Source organism: Mobula birostris, chromosome 1 (genome assembly GCF_030028105.1).
Source record: "Mobula birostris isolate sMobBir1 chromosome 1, sMobBir1.hap1, whole genome shotgun sequence".
Classification (NCBI taxonomy): Eukaryota; Metazoa; Chordata; class Chondrichthyes; order Myliobatiformes; family Myliobatidae; genus Mobula; species Mobula birostris.
In genome coordinates this window covers 184,157-209,254 of record NC_092370.1, presented here as the reverse complement: position 1 = coordinate 209,254, position 25,098 = coordinate 184,157, and the positions used below count along the sequence as shown (strand labels likewise).

The window sequence follows — 25,098 nt, the reverse complement described above, 5'->3', positions numbered from 1 at the left end:
TACAGATTGAAAAGGAGGAGGTGCTTGCTGTCTTGAGGAAAATTAAAGTGGATAAATCCCCGGGACCTGGTAGGGTGTTCCCTCGGACCTTGAAGGAGACTAGTGTTGAAATTGCAGTGGCCCTGGCAGAAATATTTAAAATGTCGCTGTCGACAGGTGAGGTGCCAGAGGATTGGAGAGTGGCTCATGTTGTTCTGTTGTTTAAAAAAGGATCGAAAAGTAATCCAGGAAATCATACGCCGATAAGTTTAGTGCTGGGTCCATTGTTATTTGTCATCTATATCAATGATCTGGATGATAATGTGGTAAATTGGATCAGCAAATTTGCTGATGATACAAAGATTGGAGGTGTAGTAGACAGTGAGGAAGGTTTTCAGAGCCTGCAGAGGGACTTGGACCAGCTGGAAAAATGGGCGGAAAAATGGCAGATGGAGTTTAATACTGACAAGTGTGAGGTACTGCACGTTGGAAGGACAAACCAAGGTAGAACATACAGGGTTAATGGTAAGGCACTAAGGAGTGCAGTAGAACAGAGGGATCTGGGAATACAGATACAAAATTCCCTAAAAGTGGCGTCACAGGTAGATAGGGTCGTAAAGAGAGCTTTTGGTATATTGGCCTTTATTAATCAAAGTATTGAGTATAAGAGCTGGAATGTTATGATGAGGTTGTATAAGGCATTGGTGAGGCCGAATCTGGAGTATCGTGTTTACTTTTGGTCACCAAATTACAGGAAGGATATAAATAAGGTTGAAAGAGTGCAGAGAGGGTTTACAAGGATGCTGTCAGGACTTGAGAAGCTCAGTTACAGAGAAAGGTTGAATAGGTTAGGACTTTATTCCCTGGAGCGTAGAAGAATGAGGGGAGATTTGATAGAGGTATATAAAATTATGATGGGTATAGATAGAGTGAATGCAAGTAGGCTTTTTCCACTGAGGCAAGGGGAGAAAAAAAACCAGAGGACATGGGTTAAGGGTGAGGGGGGGAAAAGTTTAATGGGAACATTAGTGGGGCTTCTTCACACAGAGAGTGGTGGGAGTATGGAATGAGCTGCCAGATGAGGTGGTAAATGCGGGTTCTTTTTTAACATTTAAGAATAAATTGGACAGATACATGGATGGGAGGTGTATGGAGGGATATGGTCCGTGTGCAGGTCAGTGGGACCAGGCAGAAAATGGTTCGGCACAGCCAAGAAAGGCCAAAAGGCCTGTTTCTGTTCTGTAGTTTCTATGGTTTCTATGGTATCTATGTGTTCCACATCTAGGTTTCCAGAGACAATACCTCTTAGGAATATAATGGCTAAAACTGTAATAAAGGCTCTTATAAAATTTGTTACTTATTTTGGATTGCCTAAGGAGATCCAATCTGATCATGGTTTTATCTTTATGTCTGGATTGTTCCAGCAGATAGTTTATAAGCTGGGAGCGAAACCGATTACATCGTCTGCGTATCATCTCGAATCACAAGGGGCCTTAGAGAGGTTCCATTCTACCCTCAAAACCATGATTAGGATGTTTTGTGTTGAAAATGAGAAGGATTGGGATGAGGGCATTCATTTACTTTTCTTTGCAGTAAGGGAGTCAGTGCAGGACTCTCTAGGTTTTAGTCCTTTTGAAATTGTGTTTGGGCACAGAGTTCGAGGACCTTTGGCATTGTTAAAGGAACAGTGGATTAACACAGAAGTACATACTAATTTGCTGCATTATGTTTTAATAGTTAAGGAAAGATTACAAAAAGCTTGTAGCTCAGCAAGGGAAAATTTAAAATCTGCTCAGAAGAAAATGAAATCTTGGTAATGACAAGGAAGCTAGAATGAGGTCATTTAAGCCTGGAGATAAGGTGTTGATTCTTTTCCCGGTGCAAACAAACCTATTACAAGCTAAATTTCATAGTCCTTATTAGATTATATCTAAAGTTAATGATGTAGATTATGTGGTAAAAACACCAGATCGAAGAAGGCCAACACAGCTTTGTCATACAAATATGATAAAACCATATCATGACAAACAGTCTGCTTCTATGACTGTTGTGATCAGTAATAATGAGCCTGATCCCTCTGGGAACTTAATGGATGATTCATCTGAAACTCATTTTAAACCAAAAATTGTTTCTGCCAGATTACTAAACTCGACAATTCTGGAAAATATTGATGAGAAATTAGCTCATTTACAGCCAGAGCAGAGGCAGCAGATGAAGCAGTTAATTTTTAAATTTAGGGATTTATTTCCAGACGTTCCTACAAGAACCACAGTAGCTTCACATGATGTAGATGTTGGGAGATGCCAAATCCATAAAGCAACATCCACATCCGATGAAAATGGAAAAATGTGCACTTGCTAAACAAGAAATTAAGTATATGTTAGAGAATGATATTATCAGACCTTCTAATTCGAATTGGAGTCCGGTGCTCCCGGTGCGGCCTCCTCTACATCGGTGAAACCCGACGCAGATTGGGGGGACCGCTTCATCGAGCACCTCCGCTCCGTCCGCCACAACAGACAGGATCTCCCGGTAGCCACCCACTTCAACTCTGCTTCACATTCCCATTCGGATATGTCCATACTTGGCCTCCTCTACTACCATGATGAGGCTAAACTCAGGTTGGAAAAGCAACATTTCATATACCGTCTAGGTAGTCTCCAGCTACTTGGTATGAACATAGAATTCTCCAACTTCTGGTAATTCCCTCCCCCTATCCCTATTTCACTCTGCCCCCTCCCCCAGCTGCCTACCACCTCCCTCATGGTTTTCCCCTATTCCTTCTTCACCTTTCCTGTCTATCATCTCCCAGCTTCCCCTCCCCCACCCCTTTATCTTTCCCCTTACCGGTTTTTCACCTGGCACCTACCAACCTCCCTACACCTTCTTTATAGGGCCTCTGCCCCTTCCCTCTTCAGTCCTGATGAAGGGTTCCGGCCTGAAACATTGACTGATCGTTTCCACGGATGCTGCCCGACCTGCTGAGTTCCTCCAGCGTGTTGTGAGTGTTGCTTTGACCCCAGCATCTGCAGATCATTTTGTGTTTTCGAATTGGAGTTCACCTTGTGTCATGTTACCTAAACCAGATGGTATTATTCAGTTTTGTACTGATTACAGGAAGGTGAATGCTGTAACAAAAACAGATGCATATCCAATCCCTAGGGTAGATGATTGTGTGGACAAAGTTGGAAAAGCAAAGTTCTTTACAAAGATTGATTTGTTAAAAGGGTATTGGTGTGTTCCACTGACGGATAAAGGTAGTGAGATTTCTGCATTCATAATACCATTTGGGTTATATGAATATAATGTTCTACAGTTTGGAATGAAGAATGCACCAGGAACTTTTCAGAGAATGATTAATTCTGTGATTCATGGGTTAAATTCATGCCTATATTGATGATTTAGTTACAGGAAATGATACTTGGGAAGCACATATTACTGCAGTGGAGAAACTATCTGAAAGGCTTTCAAAAGCTAACTTAACTATTAACTTAGCTAAAAGTGAATTTGGTCATGCCACTGTGACCTACCTTGGATATGTTGTGGGTCAAGGTAGATTAGCCCCTGTTCAGGTAAAAGTTCAGGGAATTTTAGAGGTACCCACTCCAACTGGTAAAACGACTCTCAGAAGATTCTTGGGAATGGTAGGATATTTCCAAAAATTTTGTAAGAATTTTGCTGACATTGCCCTTCCATTAACTAACCTCTTGAAGAAGGGTGAAAAGTTTGTGTGGACAGTGCTTTGTCAGGGGGCATTTGATAAATTGAAAACTATGCTATGTCATCAACCTGTGCTCAGGTCACCTGACTTCAAAAAAACATTTTCGTTAGTTATGGACGCCAGTGATGAGGCTGCAGGAGCAGTGTTACTCCAAGGGATGATGGTGATGAAGTTGATCGTCAGGTAGTTTACTTTTATAAGAAATTTAATGAGCATCAAAGAAATTATTCAACCATAGAAAAGGAATTATTATCTCTTGTTTTGGCTTTACAACATTTTGATGTGTATGTTGGTGCAACTCAGAAACCACTCATAGTTTACACCGATCATAATCCATTAGTATTTTTGAGTATGATGAAAAACAAAAATAGAAGGCTACGGAATTGGGAGTTTGATGTTACAGGAGTATAATATTTTGATAACTCATATTAAAGGCAAAGATAATGTGATTACCCACTGTCTGTCCCATATGTTGAATTTACAATGTTTTTCTTTGAGTGGAATTTTAATATTTGTAACACTCCGACTGTATATTAGTTTGTAAGATGTTGTATGATAATTCTATGTATATTATGTACGTTGTAGATTTTATACATTTGTATATTTTTTGTAAATAGTTGTTAAAATTTTGCTCATGATAGACCAAAATTTTCCCTTTTTGGGGAGAGGTGTTACATGCCTACAGTTTGATCATGGGACAGAGGGATGAAGTAATGGTCTTGTGAGTGGGAGGATGTAATTGTCTCATGACCGTGGGGTGATGTTATGCCACGTGATGGCATGTTTCCTATGGCATTTAAGGAAGCCCGCCAAAGTGTGACGCATTTTTTTTTATTTTCTATTTCAAGGTGCAAACACGTTGTTGCCGGCAGTTTCACCAATCGATGCCAGTTTTTGTTTGTTGCACCTTTGTTTTACCTTTACAGCCTAGTATTGGAGAGTGAATACCTTACCAAAGTACGAGAACCCAAAAGATTGGGTAAAGTTAATGACATTCAGAGTTTCGGAAGTGATCGACTGTTTGGAATCAGAATCCTCCGGGAAATTGTGGCATGAACATTTGAGTTACACCCCTGCAAGGTCAGGACAGTTTGTGCAGTGTCCACCCTCCCGAAAGAAAAGGTCAATTACTTTATGACTTTATATTAGGTGTGATTCCTTTGGACAAGGCATCGCTCGACTGTAATTGACAGATTCATTATTTTCTTCGGAGGAATTGTTGCTGCAGTAAAGTCTCTCCTTAAAGACTGCAAAAAATCACTTGGACTTTTGAATTTACCACTTTAAGACCGTGTTTGAATTTACCCCTTTTAGAAGTATTTTTAAGTTTGACTATTTGTTCGAGATAGCCGCATAACGGTTAACTTCTGGTTAAGCTAGTTTGATTACTTCTCTATGTTTTTGAGTAGAGGTTAATAAATATAGTTGTTTGTTTATAAAACCTTACTCAATTTCATATCCATTGTTGCTGGACACGTGACACAGTGGAATAAAGAAAATTACAATGGCATGAGAGGGAAACTGGCCAAGGTTGACTGGAAAGGGACTCTAGCAGGAAGGACAGCAGAGCAGCAATGGCTGGAGTTTCTGCGAAAAATGAAGGAAGCGCAAGACAAATATATTCCAAATAAGAAGAAATTTTTGAATGGCTGATAAATGAAGTCAGAGCCAAAGTAAAAGCAAAAGAGAGGGCACACTAGGAAGCCAAAGCTAGTGGGAAGATAGAGGATTGGGAAGCTTTTAAATATTTTCAGAAGGAAACTAAGCAAGTCATTAGGAAAGAAAAAGATGAATTATAAGAGAAAGCTGATGACTAATATCAAAGAAGATACTAAAAGCTTTTTTTTTTAAAGTATTTCAAGGGTAAAAGAGAGTTGAGGGTAGATATAGGACCAATAGAAAATGACGCTGGAGATATTGTAATGAGAGATGCGGAGACTGGAGAGGAACTGAATGTGTATTTTGCACCAGTCTTCACAGTGGAAGACATCTGCAATATACTGGATATTCAAGAGTTTTAGCGAAGTTAAGTATGTGCAGTGAAAATTACGACTGAGAAGGTGCTCAGGAAGCCTAATGGTCTCAAGGTGGATAAATCTTCTGGACCTGGTGGGATGCACCCTTGGGTTCTGAAGGAAGTAGCTGGAGAGATTGAGGAGGCATTAACAATGCTCTATCAAGAATCGATACATTCTGACATTGTACCGAATGACTGGAAAATTGCAAATGTTACTCTGCTATTAAAGAAGGGTGAAAGGCAGCAGGAAAGGAAACTATAGACCTGTTAGCCTGACATGAGTGGTTGGGAAGTTGTTGGAATCGACTGTCAGGGATGAGATTACAGAATACCTGGAGGCGCATGACAAGATATGCCAACACCAGCATGGTTTCCTGAAATGGAAATCCTACCTGACTAACCTACTGCAATTTTTTAAGGAAATTACAAGCAGTGTTGACAAAGGAGATACAGTAGAAGGCCAACACAATTCAGCTTTCCAAAGTAAATCACTTCACACGTTTTCACGTTGAACTTCATTGGCCACTTCTCAGCCCAGCTCTGCATCCTGTTTCTATACCATTGCATGACAACCTCCTACACTATCGACATGTTATCTGCAGACTTATTAACCAGGTCTTCCATTTTCTCATAGAAGTGTTCAATAAAAATCACAAAGAACAGGATCCCCGAACAGATCCCTGCAGAACACCACTTATCACTGAATTCCAGGCAGAATGCTTTCTCTACGATCCATGGGCAACCCTAATTCTGAATCTATTTCTAAAGATCTACTGTTTTTTGTTTGCTTCTGAGCAACTGTAACGAATCCTTTTCATTAGATAAGAATTGCTTCCCAGTAGAGGCCCATAAGCAAGCTACCATTTCATTCAATGGACTGCAACAGAAAAGTTATAAAAAATATAAATGGAAAAATAAAATTAAATCTGCTGAATATCTTAAAGGGTTCATTATTACTTTCAAGCCAGACATCGAACAAAATGTTCAAAGAAATGGCATTTTCTCCCCATTGCTTCCCAAAATTTTATATTTATTTTATTAAGTAAGATGCATTTGAAGTGTATTGAAAAAAAGTAATGAATTACCAGCCTACTGAGCACACAGACACTCTTTTGGACGGTTTCTCTTGTGACATCTGCTTGACGAACCTTCAGGATCTGAAATTAAAATAAGATTAGAGACCTTTCAGAAACAAGGGCTAGTTTATCATGGCTTGACAAAGAAATAAAATGAATCATGTCAATGGAAGAAAAACATCAGGTCTACATTAGAATGTGCAAAAATAACTTGGTAAATCATTGATTCAAGATCATTTCTCCACTAGCTGTACAATGGACTTTGAAAGAATAAGCTCGCAACTGCAAGACAATCATACAATCACAGTTACAATGTGACTGGCAGCAAACAAATCTATGGAGACTGTTCGGTTCCATTGAAAAACAAACACTCCCACCTCCACTCTATCTCCATGTTTGTTTATTTCCTTTGAGTACTTAGTTTGCTTTGAACACCAAGATTAAATTTATATTCATTTTATATCATACACAGCATTATAAAAATACATTTCTCTCATCACTTTCGTTTCTACTGCAAAGCACTGCTTTCTGCAACTTCTGGTTTTCAGTCTTTCACAAATGGGAAATATTTATCTTCATTTTTTCTCTTCCAAGGAGAACACTACCAAGTAGATGGTTTTGTTGCCAAGTTTACAATTGATATGAAGACTGGTGGAGGGGAAGGTAGTGTTGAGGAAACAGGTAGGCTGCGGAAGGACTTAGATAGATTAGGAGAATAGGCAAGAAAGTGGCAAATGAAATACAATGTTGGAAATGCATGGTCTGCGCTTTGGTAGTAGAAATAAATGTGTAAACTAAATTTACATCCAAAATCGGAGATGCAAAGGGACTTGGGAGTCCTTGTGCCGAACACCCAAAAGGGTAACTTGCAGGTAGAGTCAATGGTGAGGAAGGTAAGTGCAATGTTAGCATTCATTTCAAGAGGGCTTGAATACAAGAGCAGGAATGTGATGCCGAGCCTTTAGAAGGCACGAGTGAGGCCTCACCTTGAGTACAGTGAACAGTTTTGGGCTCCTCATCTTAGAAAAGATGTGTTGGCATTAGAGAGGGTTCAGAGGTGGTTCACAAGGATGATTCCAGGAATGAAAGGGTTACCATATGAGGAATGCTTGATGGCTCTGGGTCTGAAATTTAAGATGGGCGGGGTGGGGGATCTCATTGAAACCTTTCAAATGTTGAAAGATCTAGACAGAGTGGAAGAGGAAAGGATGTTTCCTATGGAGGGAATCTAGGACAAAAGGGCACAGCCTCAGGATAGAAAGGCATCCATTTAAAACAGAGATGGGAAAAATATCCTTAGCCAGACAGTGGTGAATTTGTGGAATTTATTACCAACAGGCAGCTGTGGAGGCCAGGTCATTGGGTGTACTTAAGGCAAAGCTTGGTAGGTTCTTGACTGGACACCGCATCAAAGGTTACGGGGAGAAGGCCAGGGAATGGGGTGGTTGAGGAGGGGAATACAGATGGCGATTTATTCAAGAAAGCAATGGCCATTGCCGCAGAGACTGTTTTTAATTACTTTAAAAACAAAAACGACATCACAACCGCAATACATAATATACTGCTTGGCCCTGCAACAGTGACAAGGAGGGTAGAGTCACCGTCAGAGGACGTGGATATTTTTCACTACAATTCGATGAATCCCTGGATGTAATGCAAACAGCTCAGCTGGTTGTATTGGTCAGAATGGCTTTCCAGGATTTTACAACAAAGGTGGACTTCCTCACTCTTTTGCAATTAAAGGAGAGAATGAGAGGTGAGGATACTTACAATGAGTTTAAAAAATATATCCGTGAAAATGACAACCCCATTCATAAACTGGTGGCAATTACTACTGATGGGGACCCAGCAACGTGCAGTGTGAGCGTTGGTTTTATAGCACTAAAAGTCAGTGCCTACTTTGGGTCAACTTACCAATGTGAAATTGCATTTTCACAGATGAAAAATTATTAAATCTAAGTACAAGAGCTGTCCTACTGACAGACACCTCACAGACTGTCTCAGACTAGCTACCTGTAGTTATGAGCCAAATTTCAGGGAACGAGCAATAAGTATTCAGTCCCAGTCATCACACTGAGTGCAACAGTCAATTTTTATTCATTTATTTTTCGTGTTGAAATAAAATTAAATAATGAAACTTAGAATTAAAGGTGTGAAGTATTGTGATATTTTTAAAGATATGCTAGTTACAGTGTTTTTTTGTTTGAATTAATTTGAAAGTTTGACAAAAGTACTTTGTGTAATTCAAATACAATTAGCCCAAATAAAAGACCTCAAATTGGCAGTACAATCTGAGCTGTTTTTTCTGTAAACGATTTAGTAGGTAGATCTTGCCTTTCACTAAGGTCAAGGTAGGGCATCTTGGGCTTAAAAAGGTTGGTGACCACTAATGTAGATGATAAGGAAGAGAATGTGTGGGCACGTGGCCAAGTGGTTAAGGCATTGGACTAACAACCTGAAGGTCATGAGTTCGAGCCCCAGCCGAGAAAAAGTGCTGTGGCCTTGAGCAAGGCACTTAATCACACATTGCTCTGCGACGACACTGGTGTCAAGCTGTATGGGTCCTAATGCCCTTCCCTTGGACAACAATGGTGTTGTGGAGAGGGGAGACTTGCAGCATGGGCAACTGCTGGTCTTCCATACAACCTTGCCCAGGCCTGTGCAAGAGTGAAGACTTTCCAGGCGCAGATCCATGGTCTCGTAAGACTAACGGATGCCTTTATTTATTAAGAAAGAGAAGGTGTTAGAGGACTGCGGTAGTTATAAAGGACTTACTCATTAACAGAGCAGACAAAAGATTATGTGGACAAGAATGAGATTCCAGATGATATGTTGCTTCCTAAATGCCAGGGTAAGAGATGTCTTGGATCAAGCCAAAATTTGTGGTCTACATCAGTACACCGGACAGGCAGGAAGGGTAATGAGATCCAGCAGAGTGAGCTCAGGGAGTTACAGGATACATGATCTCCCATGCAAAGTCATGCTGACTATCCTATATCAACACACGACTGGGCGCCACATAGGCATACTGCTTGGCATGATGCTATTACAGTTTGGGATCATAAGACCATAAGATATAGCAGCAGAATTTGGTCCATCGAGTCTGCTCCACAATTTTATCATGGCTGATCAAATTTTCTTCTCAGCCCCAATCTCCTGCCTTCTCCCCATATCCCTCAATGCTGTGAACAATCAAAAATTTATCAACTTCTGCCTTTGATATACGTAAAGACCATAAAACCATAAGATGCCACAATTGCCTGTGGCAAAGAATTCCATAGATTCACCACTCTCTGGTTAAGAAATCCCTCCTCATCTCTGTTCTGAAAGGACGCCCCTCTATTCTAAAGTTCTATTCTCTGCTCTTAGACTCTCCACATTTACTTTATCAAGTCCTTTCAGTATTCAATACTTTTCAATCTTCCCACCTTGATCTCTAATCGGTCCTACCTTCACTCCTGTCGTCCTTTTTTTCTTCACATAATTGAAGAATGCCTTGGGGTTTTCCTTTACCCTACTCGCCAAGGCCTTCTCATGCCCCCTTCTTGCTCTTCTCAGCCCCTTAAGCTCCTTTCTTGCTCCCCTATATTCCTCAATAGACCCATCTGATCCTTGCTTCCGAAACCTCATGTATGCTGCCTTCTTCCACCTGATTAGATTTTCCACCTCACTTGTCACCCATGGTTGGTTCCTTCACCCTACCATTCTTTATCTTCCTCATCGGGACAAATTTATCCCTAACATCCCGCAAGAGATCTCTAAACATCGACCACATGTCCATAGTACATTTCCCTGCAAAAACATCATCCCAATTCACACCCGCAAGTTCTAGCCTTATAGCCTCATAATTTGCCTTTCCCCAATTAAACATTTTCCTGTCCTCTCTGATTCTATCCTTTTCCATGATAATGCTAAAGGCCAGGGAGCGGTGGTCACTGTCCCCCAGATGCTCACCCACTGCGAGATCGGTGACCTGACCCGGTTCATTACCTAGTACTAGATCTAGTATGGCATTCCCCCTGGTCGGCCTGTCCACATACTGTGACAGGAATCCATCCTGGACACACTTAACAAACTCTGCCCCATCTAAACCCTTGGAACTAATCAGGTGCCAATCAATATTAGGGAAGTTAAAGTCACCCATGATAACAGCCCTGTTATTTGCACCTTTCCAAAATCTGCCTCCCAATCTGCTCCTCTGTATCTCTGCTGCTACCAGGGGGCCTATAGATTACCCCCAATAGAGTAACTGCTCCCTTCCTGTTCCTGACTTCCACCCATATTGACTCAAAAGAGGATACTGCTACATTACCCACCCTTTCTGTAGCTGTAATAGTATCCCTGACCAGTAATGTCACCCCTCCTCCCCTTTTTCTGCCCTCTCTATCCCTTTTAAAGCACTGAAATCCAGGAATATTGAGAATCCATTCCTGCCCTGGTGCCAGCCAAGTCTCTGTAATGGCCACTACATCATAATTCCATGTATGTATCCAAGTTCGCAGTTCATCACCTTTGTTCCTGATGCTTCTTGCATTGAGGTACACACATTTCAGCCCTTCTACCTTACTGTCTTTACTCCGTTTATTCTGCGGCTTTTTCCTCAAAGCCTCTCTGTAACACCCTCCCTCCTCTCCCCTAACTCACTGGGGGAAGGGCCAGGAGCCTCTTCTTCCGGCACCGGGGAGTCAGCGAATGGAAACAGGTGCCACACGTCCGAATCATCATCTTCCAATGATGTATCCCCTTTCGGGGTGGGGACCGGCCCTGTTTCTCTCGCAGCAGGATCTCCCCTCACCCCGCGCCCTCGCAGAGTCCTCGTACTAGCCATAAATTCCCATTTGGGCTCTCGGTCTACCTGCACCTCTTGACCCAGAGGCAACAGGTGGTTCCGATGGAGTACCTTGACAGACCCCTTCCCATCCTCAGATCTCACTGGTAAACAGGGAGATTCGGCATCTGGCTCTCCACCACATAGGGCGTGGCTGCCCAACGATCCACCAACTTGTGCTCAGGTGGAGAAGGCGAAGTACGCCTCCGTGCTCCTACTACTGAAAGAGTGGCCTCGGTTGAAGCTGAAGAACCAAGCCTTGGCCAACAGGATTAAGGAAAACCCCAAGGCATTCTACAAGTATGTGAAGAGCAAGAGGATAAGATGTGAGAGAATAGGATCAATCAAGTGTGACAGTGGAAAACTGTGTGTGGAACTGGAGGAGATAGCAGAGGTACTTAATGAGACCCCTCAAGGCCTGAAACGTCAACTGTACCTCTTCCTTGAGATGCTGCCTGGCCTGCTGCGTTCACCAGCAACTTTGATGTGTGTTGCTTCAATTTCCAGCATCTGCAGAATTCCTCATGTTTGCAAAGTTGGATAAGTCACTGGGACTGGAGATGTACCCCAGGCTACTGTGGGAGGCATAAGAGGAGATTGCTGAGCCTCTGGCGATGATCTTAGCATCATCAATGGGGACGGGAGAGGTTCCAGAGGATTGGAGGGTTGCAGATATTGTTCCCTTATACAAGAAAAGGAGTAGAGATAGCCCAGGAGATTATAGACCATTGAATCTTACTTCAGTGGTTGGTAAGTTGATGGAGAAGATCCTGAGAGGCAAGATTAATGAACATTTGGAGAGGCATAATGTGATTAGGAATAGTCAGCATGGCTTTGTCAAAGGCAGGTTGTGCCTCATGAGCCTGATTGAATTTTTTGAGGATGTGACTAATCACGTAGATGAAGGGAGAGCAATAGATGTAGTGTATATGGATTTCAGCAAGGCATTTGATAAGGTACCAAATGCAAGGTTTATTGAGAAAGTAAGGAGGCATGGTATCCAAGGGGACATTGCTTTGTGGATCCAGAACTGGCTTGCCCACAGAAGGCAAGGAGTGGTTGTAGATGGGTCATATTCTGCATGGAGGTCGGTGACCAGTGGTGTGCCTCAGGCATCTGTTCTGGGACCCCTACTCTTTGTGATTTTTATAAATGACCTGGATAAGGAAGTGGAGGGTGGGTTAGTAAATTTGCCGATGATACAAAGGTTGCGGGTGTTGTGGATAGTGTGGAGGGCTGTCAGAGGTTACAGTGGGACATTGATAGGATGCAAAACTGGGCTGAGAAGTGACAGATGGAGTTCAACCCAGATAAGTGTGAGGTGGTTCATTTTGGTAGATCAAATATGATGGCAGAATATAGTATTAATGGTAAGACTCTTGGGAGTGTGGAGGATCAGAGGGTTCTTGGGAGTCCAAATCCATAGGACACTCAAAACTGCTGCGCAGGTTGACTCTGTGATTAAGAAAGCATATGGTGGATTGGCCTTCATCAATCATGGGATTGAGTTTAGGAGCCGAGAGGTAATGTCGCAGGAACATAGGACCCTGGTCAGACCCCACTTGGAGTACTGTGCTCAGTTCTGGTCGCCTCACTACAGGAAGGATGTGGAAACCATAGGAAGGGTGCAGAGGAGATTTACAAGGATGTTGCCTGGAATGGGGAGCATGCCTTAAGATAATAGGTTGAGTGAACTAGGTCTTTTCTCCTTAGAGCCGAGTTCTAAGGATCTTGGAGGATGAGAGGTGACCTGATAGAGGTGTATAAGATGATGAGAGGCATTGATCATGTGGATAGTCAGAGACTTTTTCCCAAGTCTGAAATGGCTAGCATAAGAGGGCATAGTTTTAAAGTGTTTGGAAGTAGGTACAGAGGAGATGACGGGGTAAGTTTTTTTTAAACGCAGAGTGGTGAGTGCATGGAATGGGCTGCTGGCGACAGTGATGGAGGCAGATACGATAGAGACTTTTAAGAGACTCCTGGATAGGGACATGGAGCTTAGAAAAATAGAGGGCTATAGGCAACCCTAGGTAATTTCTAAAGTAAGGACATGTTCGGCACAGCTTTGTGGGCTGAAGGGCCTGTATTATGCTGTAGGTTTTCTATGTTTCTAGATTCTCCATCAGAACCACCTGCTGCCCCTGGGACAAGAGGTGCAGGTAGACCCAGAGCCTGACTTGGAGCCTACACCTAGTAAAAGGACTCTGAAGAAACTTTTGGTATCTTGTTTAATATTACTGGCTAGCTTACTTTTGTATTGCATCTTTACCTTCTTAATGACCTTTTAGTTACTTTCTGTTTGTTTTTAAAAGCTTCCAAATCCTCTAACTTCCCATTAATTTTTTCTCTACTGTATGCCCTTTCTTTGACTTTGACCTCTTGTTAGCCACAATTGTATCTTCTTTCCTTTACAATACTTCTTCCTCTTTGGGATGTATACATTTTGTGCTTTCCAAATTGCATCCAGAAGTTCCAGCTATTACTGCTCTGCTGTCACCCCTTCTGCTCTTCTCCAATCAATTCTGGCCAACTCCTCTCTCATGCCTTTGTAATTCCCTTTACTCTACTGTAATACTGATACATCTGACTTCAGCTTCTCCTTCGCAAATTTCAGGGTGAATTTGATCATAGCATAATTACTTGCCCCTCAGGGTTATTTTGCCTTAAGCTCTTGAATGAATTCTGGTATATTGCACAACACCCAATCCAGAATAGTGAGTTCAACCACAAGCTGCTCTAAAAAGCTTTCTCATAAGCATTATAGAAGTTTCCCCTTTCTGGAATCCATCACCAACCTGATTTTCCCAATGACTATTGTAACATTGCCCATTTGGCATGCATTTTCTATCTCCCATTGTAATTTGTAGGCCACATCCTTACTACTGTTTTGGGGTCTGTATACAACTCCCATCTGGGCCTTTTTACCCTTGCAGTTCCTTTGATCTATCCAGAATGATTCTACACCTTCCAACCCTATGTCACCTCTCTATATTGATTTTACTTCATTTTTTACCAATAGAGCAACAACACCCCCTCTGTCTTCATCCCTATCCTTTCGATATAATGTGTATCCTTGGATATTAAGCTCCCAGCTATACTCTCCTTCTTGTTTTATGGCGGTTGGTACCCAGCTTAATGGTGCATTACCGCCACCTTCTGCTCCAGAGTGTACGATAGACTTACATTCTAAATCCCTTCACCCAATCACACACACACACATACCCTAACCTACACTTTATCCTCCCATTTCTGGCCATCCTAGTACCCTATTCCTGCTTATCCATCATATCCTATAAAAAACCCCTGTATCTCTTAAGAAAGCTAAAAGTACCCTGACCTGTGCTCTCTCACCCATGCCCAGCAACCCTTTTAGTGTGAATTCCTGCACCCCCAATTCCCTTAGCTTAATTCTCATCATCTCTCTGTATCCCATACTTCCTGCAACTTAGAACTACATGTTCTACTGACTCCTCTTCCTGACATTCCTCACACAATCCTGTCTGGTGTTTCCCTATCATTTTCAATGTTTTGTTTAATGCACAGTGCCCCCGCCTTAACCTAGTCCACAGTTTCCTCTCTTCTGTATCCACTACCTACCCTAGTACCTGCAACACTCTTTTCTATTTGATATAAATGCCTCCCTTTCCCCTCCCTGTCCCATCTTTCTTGCCACATTTGGTTGATTTTTTCCCAGATTACACACTTAACCTCTGCTTTACTGATACTAATGTGCATTTCTATATTTTCTTTCTTTAACGCCCTCTTTGCCAACTCATCCACCCTCTCATTCCCCTTCACCCCTACATGTGCTGGAACCCATAGAAATTTTACCTGACCTCCCTGATTTGCAATTCTTGTGACTGACTGAAGGACTTCATAAAGTACATCTTGCCGACTGTTAAAGTGAAAAGATCTTAAACTTGCTAGAACTGAGGATGAATCTGAGCATATCAACACTTTGACTGTCTAGCTTTCTCCACCCATCGCAACGCAACCAACACTGCCAGCATCTCCACTGTATACACCCCTAACTTATTAGGTGCTCTTCTATCCTCTTTCAGCCATGATTAGTGATGCCCCCAACATCATACCTGCCAATCTTCACACTTTTTGATTTTGTCTGCTTTTTACATTGTAATTCATCCTATTGCAATTTAGCCCTACCATCAGCCTCTCATCACTGCACTGCCTCTGTTTGTAAACCAGCTACTGCATCTTTAGCACTACCATCTGCCTTTCCTACAATACTCCTTGCATTGAAATATATGCAGCTCAGGGCACTAGTTGGACCATGCTCAACCTTCTGATTCATAACTTTGTCCGAGGTTTTACCAACATCTGTCTCCACATCCTCTCCACTACCTGTTCCAGCACTCTGGTTCCCATCCCCCTGCAACTCTAGTTTAACCCCACTGGGCAGCATTAACAAATCTTCCCACTAGGATTTTAGTGCCCCTCCAGTTCAGGTGCAGACTCAGTGCCAGAGAACTGATCACTATGACTTTCCTCTGTTATTTCATCTCCTCCGGCAGTATCCAAAGTAATGCACCTGTTGTTGAGGGGGATGGTCACAGGTGTACTCTGCACTTTCCCATTCCTGACTGTCACCCAGTTTCCTACATCCTCACCTTGGCTGTAACTATCTCTCTACATGTCCTCTCTATCACCCCTTCAGCCTCCTGAATGACCTGGAGTTCATCCAGTTCCAGCTCCAACTCCTTAACACGTTTTGTTCGAAGCTGCAGTTGGATGCACTTCTCACAGTTGTAGTCATCAGGGACATTGGCGATCTCCCTGCCTTCCTACATCCCGTAAGACAAGCATTTCACTATCCTGCCTGACATTTCTACTGTCCGAGCTGAGCATATATAAAGGGAAAAAAGGAGCATTTCTTTCATTTGCTTTCCCTGACTGAAGCCTCTCTTCGATGAAGCCTCAAAGAGCTGAAGTCTCAAGATCGCCACTCTGACTATGTCCATTCTGACGACAGCCGCTGCATTCCTTTAATTTAATCTTACTAATCAATCCCAAACGCCAATTGGTCGCTGGTCAAAGCACTGCTGCTGCTGCGACCAGCTGCTGCCTTTTTATCCTTGGGCAGTGACCTGATTGTTGTCCCCTCCTCTCCAAACTTCTGATGTCCAGATTGGCTGCTGGTTAAAGTTACAGACAATAACTCCAGAAAAATTCACAAATTACATGCTATTGACTGCTGAAGCTTTAGACAAGTTAGCCTTTTCCCTGTACACAGTTTGCAAACCAGCTGTCAAAACAAATCATTAGTTATACTTTCATTAAGGAAAACAGACCTTGGCATCGATCTGGCGGTAGCAGGAAACACCATAAACTGTCTTTTCATTCCCAGTCCTTGGAGGCAAATGGAAGTAAATTGTATCTGAAGGAGAGAGAAGAACAATCAGAAAACAGCACGGCACTTCAATAGGTCCTTCAGCCAACTGCCTACACAGGACCCACAGTCCCTCCATTCCCTGTCTGTCCATGTGCCTATCTAAATGCCTGTGAAATGTTGCTCTCAGATCTGCTACCATCACCTCCCCAGTAGCGCATATATCCAGTCAAGATGGTGCCTGCTCCCACTGTCAACATCATCTGGATAGACCTCAAAACTATTTATTACACCTCTTCTATGTTTTTTACATCTGGCTTTCATCTTGAATGTGTTTCTAGAACGTTGGAGCCTGTGATTTGCAGTTTGGAGATAGTCTGGGTGATCCAGAGCTTTGCAGTTTCCTAGAGGATTCTGGGAGGCAGCAAGCACGAGTCTTGTGGTGAGGAGGCTGCAGAGGTGGGGGGGGGGGGTGAGTCAATGTTTGACTCCCTTTCGCTGATTAAAGATTCCATTGTTCACTAATTAAAATGATGAGGGAGATTGAAACATCGGGGCAAATGGGGAATATAAGAAGTAGGAGTAGGGCATGTGGCCTATCGAGCCTGCTCCACCATTCAATAAGATCTTGGCTGATCTGACCATGGATTCATCTCCACCTTCCTGCCTTTTCCCCCATAACCCTTAATTCCACTACTATGCAAAAATCTCTTCAATCTTCTCTTAAATATATTTACTGAGGTATCTTCCACTACTTCTTTGGGCAGAGAATTCCACAAATTCATCACTCTTTGGGAAAAACAGTTCCTCCTCAGCTCCGTCCTAAATTTACTCCCACAAATCTTGAGGCTAGGTCCCTTTTTTCTAGTCTCACCTACCAGTGGAAACAACTTTCCTGCCTCTATCTCGTCTACCCCTTTCATAATTTTGTATTTCTATAAGATCTCCTCTCATTTTTCAAATTCCAGAGTCCAGTCCCAGGCAACTCAATCTCTCCTCATAATCCAATCCCCTCATCTCTGGAATTAACCTGCTGTACCTCCTCTGCACTGTCTCCAAAGCCAGTATATCCTTCCTCAAGTAAGGAGAACAGAACTGAATGCATTTCTCCAGATGCAGCCTCACCAGAACCCTGTACAGTTGCAGCATAACCTCCCTGCTCTTAATTTCAATCCCTCTAGAAATGAAGGCTAACATTCCACTTACCTTCTTGTTAGCCTGCTGCACCTGCAAACTAACATTTTGTGATTCATACTTGTCGCCAATTTACTGTGTCTGTATAATTACATAGAAACATAGAAAACCTACAGCACAATACAGGCCCTTCGGCCCACAAAGCTGTGCCGAACATGTCCTTACCTTAAAACTACCTAGGCTTACCCATAGCCCTCTATTTTTCTAAGCTCCAGGTACCTATCCAGGAGTCCCTTAAAAGACCCTATTGTTTCCGCCTCCACCACTGCCACCAGCAGCCCGCTCCACACACTCACCACTCTCTGCGTAAAAAACATACCCGACATCTCTGTACCTACTTCCAAGCACCTTAAAACTATGCCCTCTCTTGTTAGCTATTTCAGCCATGGGAAAAAGTCTCTGACCATCCACATGATCAATGCCTTTCATTATCTTGCACACCTCTATCAGGTCACCACTCATCCTCCGTCACTCCAAGGAGAAAAGGCCAAGTTCACCCAACCTATTCTCATAAGGCATGCTCTCCAATCTAGGCAACATCTTTGTAAATCTCCTCTGCACCCTTTCTATGATTTCCACATCCTTCCTGTACTGAGGCGACCAGAATTGAGCACAGTACTCCAAGTGGGGTCTGACCAGGGTCCTACATAGCTGCAACATTACCTCTCTACTCTTAAACTCAATCCCATAGTTGATGAAGGCCAATGCATCGTATGCCTTCTTAACCACAGAGTCAACTGCCAAAAGCCTTACCATTAATACTATATTCTGCCATCATCTGGGTTGAAATCCATCTGCCACTTCTCATCCCAGTTTTGCATACTACCAATGTCCCGCTGTAACCTCTGAAAGCCCCCCACACTATCCACCCCCAACCTTTGTGATTTTTATAAGTGACCTGGATGAGGAAGTGGAGGGATGGGTTAGTAAATTTGCTGATTACACAAAGAGTAGGGGTCCCAGAACAGATCCCTGAGGCACACCACTGGTTACCGACCTCCATGCAGAATATGACCCATCTACATCCACTGTTTGCCTTCTGTGGACAAGCCAGTTCCGAATCCACAAAGCAATGCCCCTTGGATCCCATGCCTCCTTACTTTCTCAATAAGCCTTACATGGGGTTCCTTATCAAAAGCCTTGCTGAAATCCATATACAGTACATATCAATTAAAATAAAAGTACACATACAGGACGGCTATAGCTGGTGTATTCGCATTGCAGGGAGAGAGAGACACCAATGTGCATAGAACATAGAATAGTACAGCACAGTACAGGCCCTTCGGCATGCAATGTTGTGCCGACCCTCAAACCCTGCCTCCCATATAAGCCCCCACCTTAAATTCCTCCATACACTTGTCTAGTAGTCTCTTAAACTTCACTAGTGTATCTGCCTCCACCACTGACTCAGGCAGTGCGTTCCACGCACCAACCACTCTCTGAGTAAAAAACCTTCCTCTAATATCTCCCTTGAACTTCCCACCCTTTACCTTAAAGCCATGTCCTCTTGTATCGAGCAGTGGTGCCCTGGGGAAGAGGCGCTGGCTATCCACTCTATCTATTCCTCTTATTATCTTGTATACCTCTATCATGTCTCCTCTCATCCTCCTTCTCTCCAAAGAGGAAAGCCCTAGCTCCCTTAATCTCTGATCATAATGCATTATCTCCAAACCAGGCAGCATCCTGGTAAATCTCCTCTGTACCCTTTGCAAAGCTTCCACATCCTTCCTATAGTGAGGCAACCAGAACTGGACACAGTACTCAAAGTGTGGCCTCACCAGAGTTTTATAGAGCTGCATCATTACATCGCGACTCTTAAACTCTATCCCTCGACTTATGAAAGCTAACACCCCATAAGCTTTCTTAACTACCCTATCCACCTGTGAGGCAACTTTCAGGGATCTGTGGACATGTACCCCCAGATCCCTCTGCTCCTCCACACTACCAAGTATCCTGCCATTTACTTTGTACTCTGCCTTGGAGCATGCGAAGACAACAGATCAATATGCATAGGTAAGTTATCAGTCCATACCATAAGACCATAAGACATAGGAGCAGAATTAGGCCATTTGGCCCATTGAGTCTGCTTCGCCATTCAATCATGGCTGATCCTTTTTTTCTCCTCCTCAACCCCAGTAGTTCCCAGCCATCTCCCCGTAACCTATGACTCCATGTCCAGTCAAGAACCTATCTATCTCTGCCTTAAATACACCCAACATCCTGGTCTCCAAAACTGCATGTGGCTACAAATTCCACAAATACACCATCCTTTGGCTAAAAAAATTTCTCCGCAACCCTGTTTTGAAAGGGCGCCCCTCTATCCTGAGGCTGTGCCCTCTTGTCCTAGGCTCTCCCACCATGGGAAAAATCCTTTTCACATCTACTCTGTTTAGGCCTTTCAACATTCGAAAGGTTTCAATGAGATCCCCCCTCATCTTTAAGAATTCCATTGAGTACAGGCCCCGAGCCATCAAACGTTCCTCATATGTATAAGGCATTGGTGAGGCCGAATCTGGAGTATTGTGTTCAGTTTTGGTCACTGAATTACAGGAAGGATATAAATAAGGTTGAAAGAGTGCAGAGAAGGTTTACAAGGATGTTGCCGGGACTTGAGAAACTCAGTTACAGAGAAAGGTTGAATAGGTTAGGACTTTATTCCCTGGAGCGTAGAAGAATGAGGGGAGATTTGATAGAGGTATATAAAATTATGATGGGTATAGATAGAGTGAATGCAAGCAGGCTTTTTCCACTGAGGCAAGGGGAGAAAAAAACCAGAGGACATGGGTTAAGGGTGAGGGGGGAAAAGTTTAAAGGGAACATTAGGGGGAGGCTTCTTCACACAGAGAGTGGTGGGAGTATGGAATGAGCTGCCAGACGAGGTGGTAAATGCGGGTTTTTTTTAACATTTAAGAATAAATTGGACAGATACATGGATGGGAGGTGTATGGAGGGATATGGTCCGTGTGCAGGTCAGTGGGACTAGGCAGAAGATGGTTCGGCACAGCCAAGAAGGGCCAAAAGGCCTGTTTCTGTGCTGTAGTTTCTATGGTTCCTATGGTTATGATAACCCTTTCATTCCTGGAATCATTCTTGTGAACCTCCTCTGGACCCTCTCCAATGCCAGCACATCTTTCCTAAGATGAGGGGCCCAAAACTGTTCACAATACGCAAGGGGAGGCCTCACCAGTGCTTTTTAAAACCTCAGCATCACATCCTTGCTTTTATATTCTAGACCCCTTGAAATGAATGCTAACATGGCATTTGCCTTCCTCAGCGTCGACTCAGCCTGCAAGTTAACCTACGGGGTCTTCTGCACAAGGTCTCCAAAATTGCTTTGCACCTCAGATTTTTGGATTTTCTCCCCGTTTAGAAAATAGTCCACACATTTATTTCTATTACCAGAGCATGACCATGCATTTTCCAACATTGTATTTCATTTGCTACTCTCTTGCTCATTCTCCTAATCTGACCACACACCCTAGCCACTCCCTGTTTGACCCGCTGCCGTCCAGCAACAGGTTCAGGACACTAAAAGCCAGAACAAATAGACTGAGGAACAGCTTCTATCCCAGAGCTGTGGCCTCCATCACACCACTCCCACAGAACAATGACTGAAACTGTGAGCACACACATGCATACGCAAGGACTCAAATACTTGCACTAACAGCACTTTGTACATTACTGTGATATTCTGGTGCTGTTACAACTTATTTTCTGCTATTTAATACTGTCTTTCTATTACTCTCTTGTTTTTATCTACCACTTTATTTAATTGCCTGAGAGGAAGCTAGTTTCATTGTACCTATGTATAATGACAATAAAGATCATTCAATTCAATTCAAAAAAAAATTCAAAAATTCTGCATCCTACTTATTCCCTCAACACGACCGGGCACCAACCTTCGTATCATCTGTAAATTTAGCAACAAAGCCATCTATTCCTTCATCTAAATCATTTACGTACAGCATAAAAAGAAGTGGTCCCAACAACAGCCCCCGCGGAACATCACGAATCACTGGCAGCCAACCAGAAAAGAATCCTTTTATTCCCACTCGCTGCCTCCTACCAATCAGCCCATGCTCTAACCATATTAGCAACTTTGGGGTATATGGGGTGTCAGGGAGGGGTAGCACCTCTGGTGGGGGAACATGTCGCGTCCTTTTCAGGGCGGTTAGTCCACCTTTGGTCCCCCCCTGGCACTCAGCTCTCACCTGTGGCTCCTCGTAGCTGTTTGCATACGACAGCGGCCACACCCCGGGTAACGGCTTCGACAAGCCGGCTAAACCAAGTGAGGGTAGCCGACGGTGAGATAGGGAGTTGTCTATCCCAGCACGTGAAGACAGACTCCGGCGGATTGAGCGGACGAGACCAATGGAAGGACCAACGGTCAAGAAGGCGGTCTCTGCAAGCGTTGTGGAACGTGTAGAGCAAGACAAGACACAGAAGACATCCTGGTCATCCGCTGCGCCTAGTCCCATCTCCAGCCGTCTAGACTCTGTCTTGCCACTGGACCCAGATGGGAATTGGGAAGAGAGAGTGAGGCTGACGGTGCGCAACTCTCCCTCACTTAAATCCAAATCACGCGCTAGTCTTGACACCATCATTACGGTGTCGTGGTCCTCATTGACGTCAACGATGGACGAACAACAACAACAATTGGCAACCTTACTGCAATACCATTAGCACTGAACTTGGCAAGCAGCCTCATGTGTGGAACCTTGTCAAAGGTTTTCTGAAAGTCTAAATATACAACATCCACTGCATCCCTTTTATCTATCCATGCTGACTTTGTCCTGGGTCACCAAGTACTCCATCAACTCATCGTTAACAATTGGCTCCAACATCTTCCCAACCACTGAGGTTAGGCTAACTGGTCGACAATTTCCTTTCTGCTTGCCTTTCTCCTTTCATAAGCACTGGAGTAACATTTGCGATTTTCCAGTCCTCTGGCACCATGCCGGAGTTCAATGATTTTTGAAAGATTATTTCTAATGCCACCACAATCTCTAATGCTACCTCTTTCAGAACCCTGAGGTGCAGTTCATCTGATCCATGCTACTTATGTACTTTTAGGTCTAGCTTTTTGAGCACATTCTCTCTTGTAATAGTAACTGCACCCACTTCTCTTCCTTCATACACTACAACATCAGGCATACTGCTAGTGTCTTCCACAGTGAAGACTGATGCAAAGTACTCATTTAGTTCATCAGCCACCTCTTTGTCCCTTGTTATTATTTCTCTTATAGTCATACTTTATTGATCCCGGGGGAAATTGGTTGCCTCATTTTCCAGCAGTCCTATGTCCACTCTCATTTCTATTTTATTTTTAACATACTTGAAAAAACTTTTACTGTCCACTTTGATATTATTTGCTAGCTTGCTTTCATATTTCATCTTTTCCCTTCTAATGATTATTTAGATGATCTCTGCAGGTTTTTTAAAACCTCCCAATACTCTATCTCCACAATTTTTGCTTTGTTGTATGCCCTTCTTTTGCTTTGACAATAGCTTTGACTTCCCTTGTCAGCCACGGTTGTACTATTTTACCATTTGAGTATTTCTGCATTTTTGGAATACACATGTCCTGCACCTTCCTCATTTTTCCCAGAAACGCACGCCATTGCTGCTCTGCTGACATCCCTGCCAGCAGCTCCTTCCAATTTACTTTGGTCAACTCCTCTCTCATACCACCGTAATTTCCTTGACTCCACTGAAATACTGCTACATCAGACTTTACTTTTTCCCTATCACATTTCCAAGATAAACTCAATCATATTGTGATCACTGGCTCCTAAGGGTTCTTTTACCTTAAGCTCACTAATCGCCTTCGGTTCATTACATAACATCCAATCCAGTATAGCTGAAATTCTAGTAGGCTCAACGACAAACTGCTCTAAAAAGCCACCTCTTAGGCATTCAACAAACCCACTCTCTTGAAATCCATTACCAACCTGATTTTCCCAATCGACCTGCATGTTAAAATCTCGCATGACTACCATAGCATTGCCTTTCTGATTCGCCTTTTCTCTTTCCTGTTGTAATCTGTGGTCCACCTCCCAGCCACTGTTTGGAGGCCTGTATTTTACTGCAATCAACATTCTTTTACCCTTGCAGTTTCTTTACCAGTAGAACCACATCACCCCTTCTGCCTACCTTCCTATTCCTCCAATATAATATTTAACCTTGGAAATTCATAGAACATAGAATAGTACAGCACAGTACAGGCCCTTCGGCCCACAATGCTGTGCCGACCCTCAAACCCTGCGTCCCATATAACCCCCCACCCTCAATTCCTCCATATACCTGTCTAGTAGTCTCTTAAATTTCACTGGTGTATCTGCCTCCACCACTGACTCAGGCAGTGCATTCCACGCACCAACGACTCTCTGAGTAAAAAACCTTCCTCTAATATCCCCCTTGAACTTCCCACCCCTTACCTTAAAGCCATGCCCTCTTGTATTGAGCAGTGGTGCCCTGGAGAGAGGCGCTGGCTGTCCGCTCTATCTATTCCTCTTAATATCTTGTATACCTCTATCATGTCTCCTCTCATCCTCCTTCTCTCCAAAGAGTAAAGCCCTAGCTCCCTTAATCTCTGATCATAATGCATACTCTCTAAACCAGGCAGCATCCTGGTAAATTTCCTCTGTACCCTTTCCAATGCTTCCACATTCTTCCTATAGTGTGGCAACCAGAACTGGACACAGTACTCCAAGTGTGGCCTAACCAGAGTTTGATAGAGCTGCATCATTACTTCGCGACTCTTAAACTCCATCCCTCGACTTATGAAAGCTAATACTCCATAAGCTTTCTTAACTACCCTATCTACCTGTGAGGCAACTTTCAGGGATCTGTGGATATGTACCCCCAGATCCCTCTGTTCCTCCACACTACCAAGTATCCTGCCATTTACTTTGTACTCTGCCTTGGAGTTTGTCC

The 25,098-nt window shown here is 43.2% G+C and overlaps 1 protein-coding gene across 2 annotated transcripts in view; it reads right to left on the bottom strand.

Moving 5' to 3' along the window:
• Positions 1-25,098, bottom strand: part of avl9 (AVL9 homolog (S. cerevisiase)) — a 286,897-nt gene that overhangs the window by 225,501 nt on the left and 36,298 nt on the right. For both annotated transcript variants that reach the window (XR_011885036.1, XM_072251628.1), the window contains exons 3-4: positions 16,931-17,016; positions 6,803-6,874 (exon numbers count right to left, since the gene is read on the bottom strand). Coding sequence is in view for 1 of the 2 variants with exons in the window: in XM_072251628.1 (XP_072107729.1) it covers positions 6,803-6,874; positions 16,931-17,016 (158 nt within the window). In the remaining variant the exon portion in view is untranslated. The remainder of the gene's footprint in view (positions 1-6,802; positions 6,875-16,930; positions 17,017-25,098) is intronic.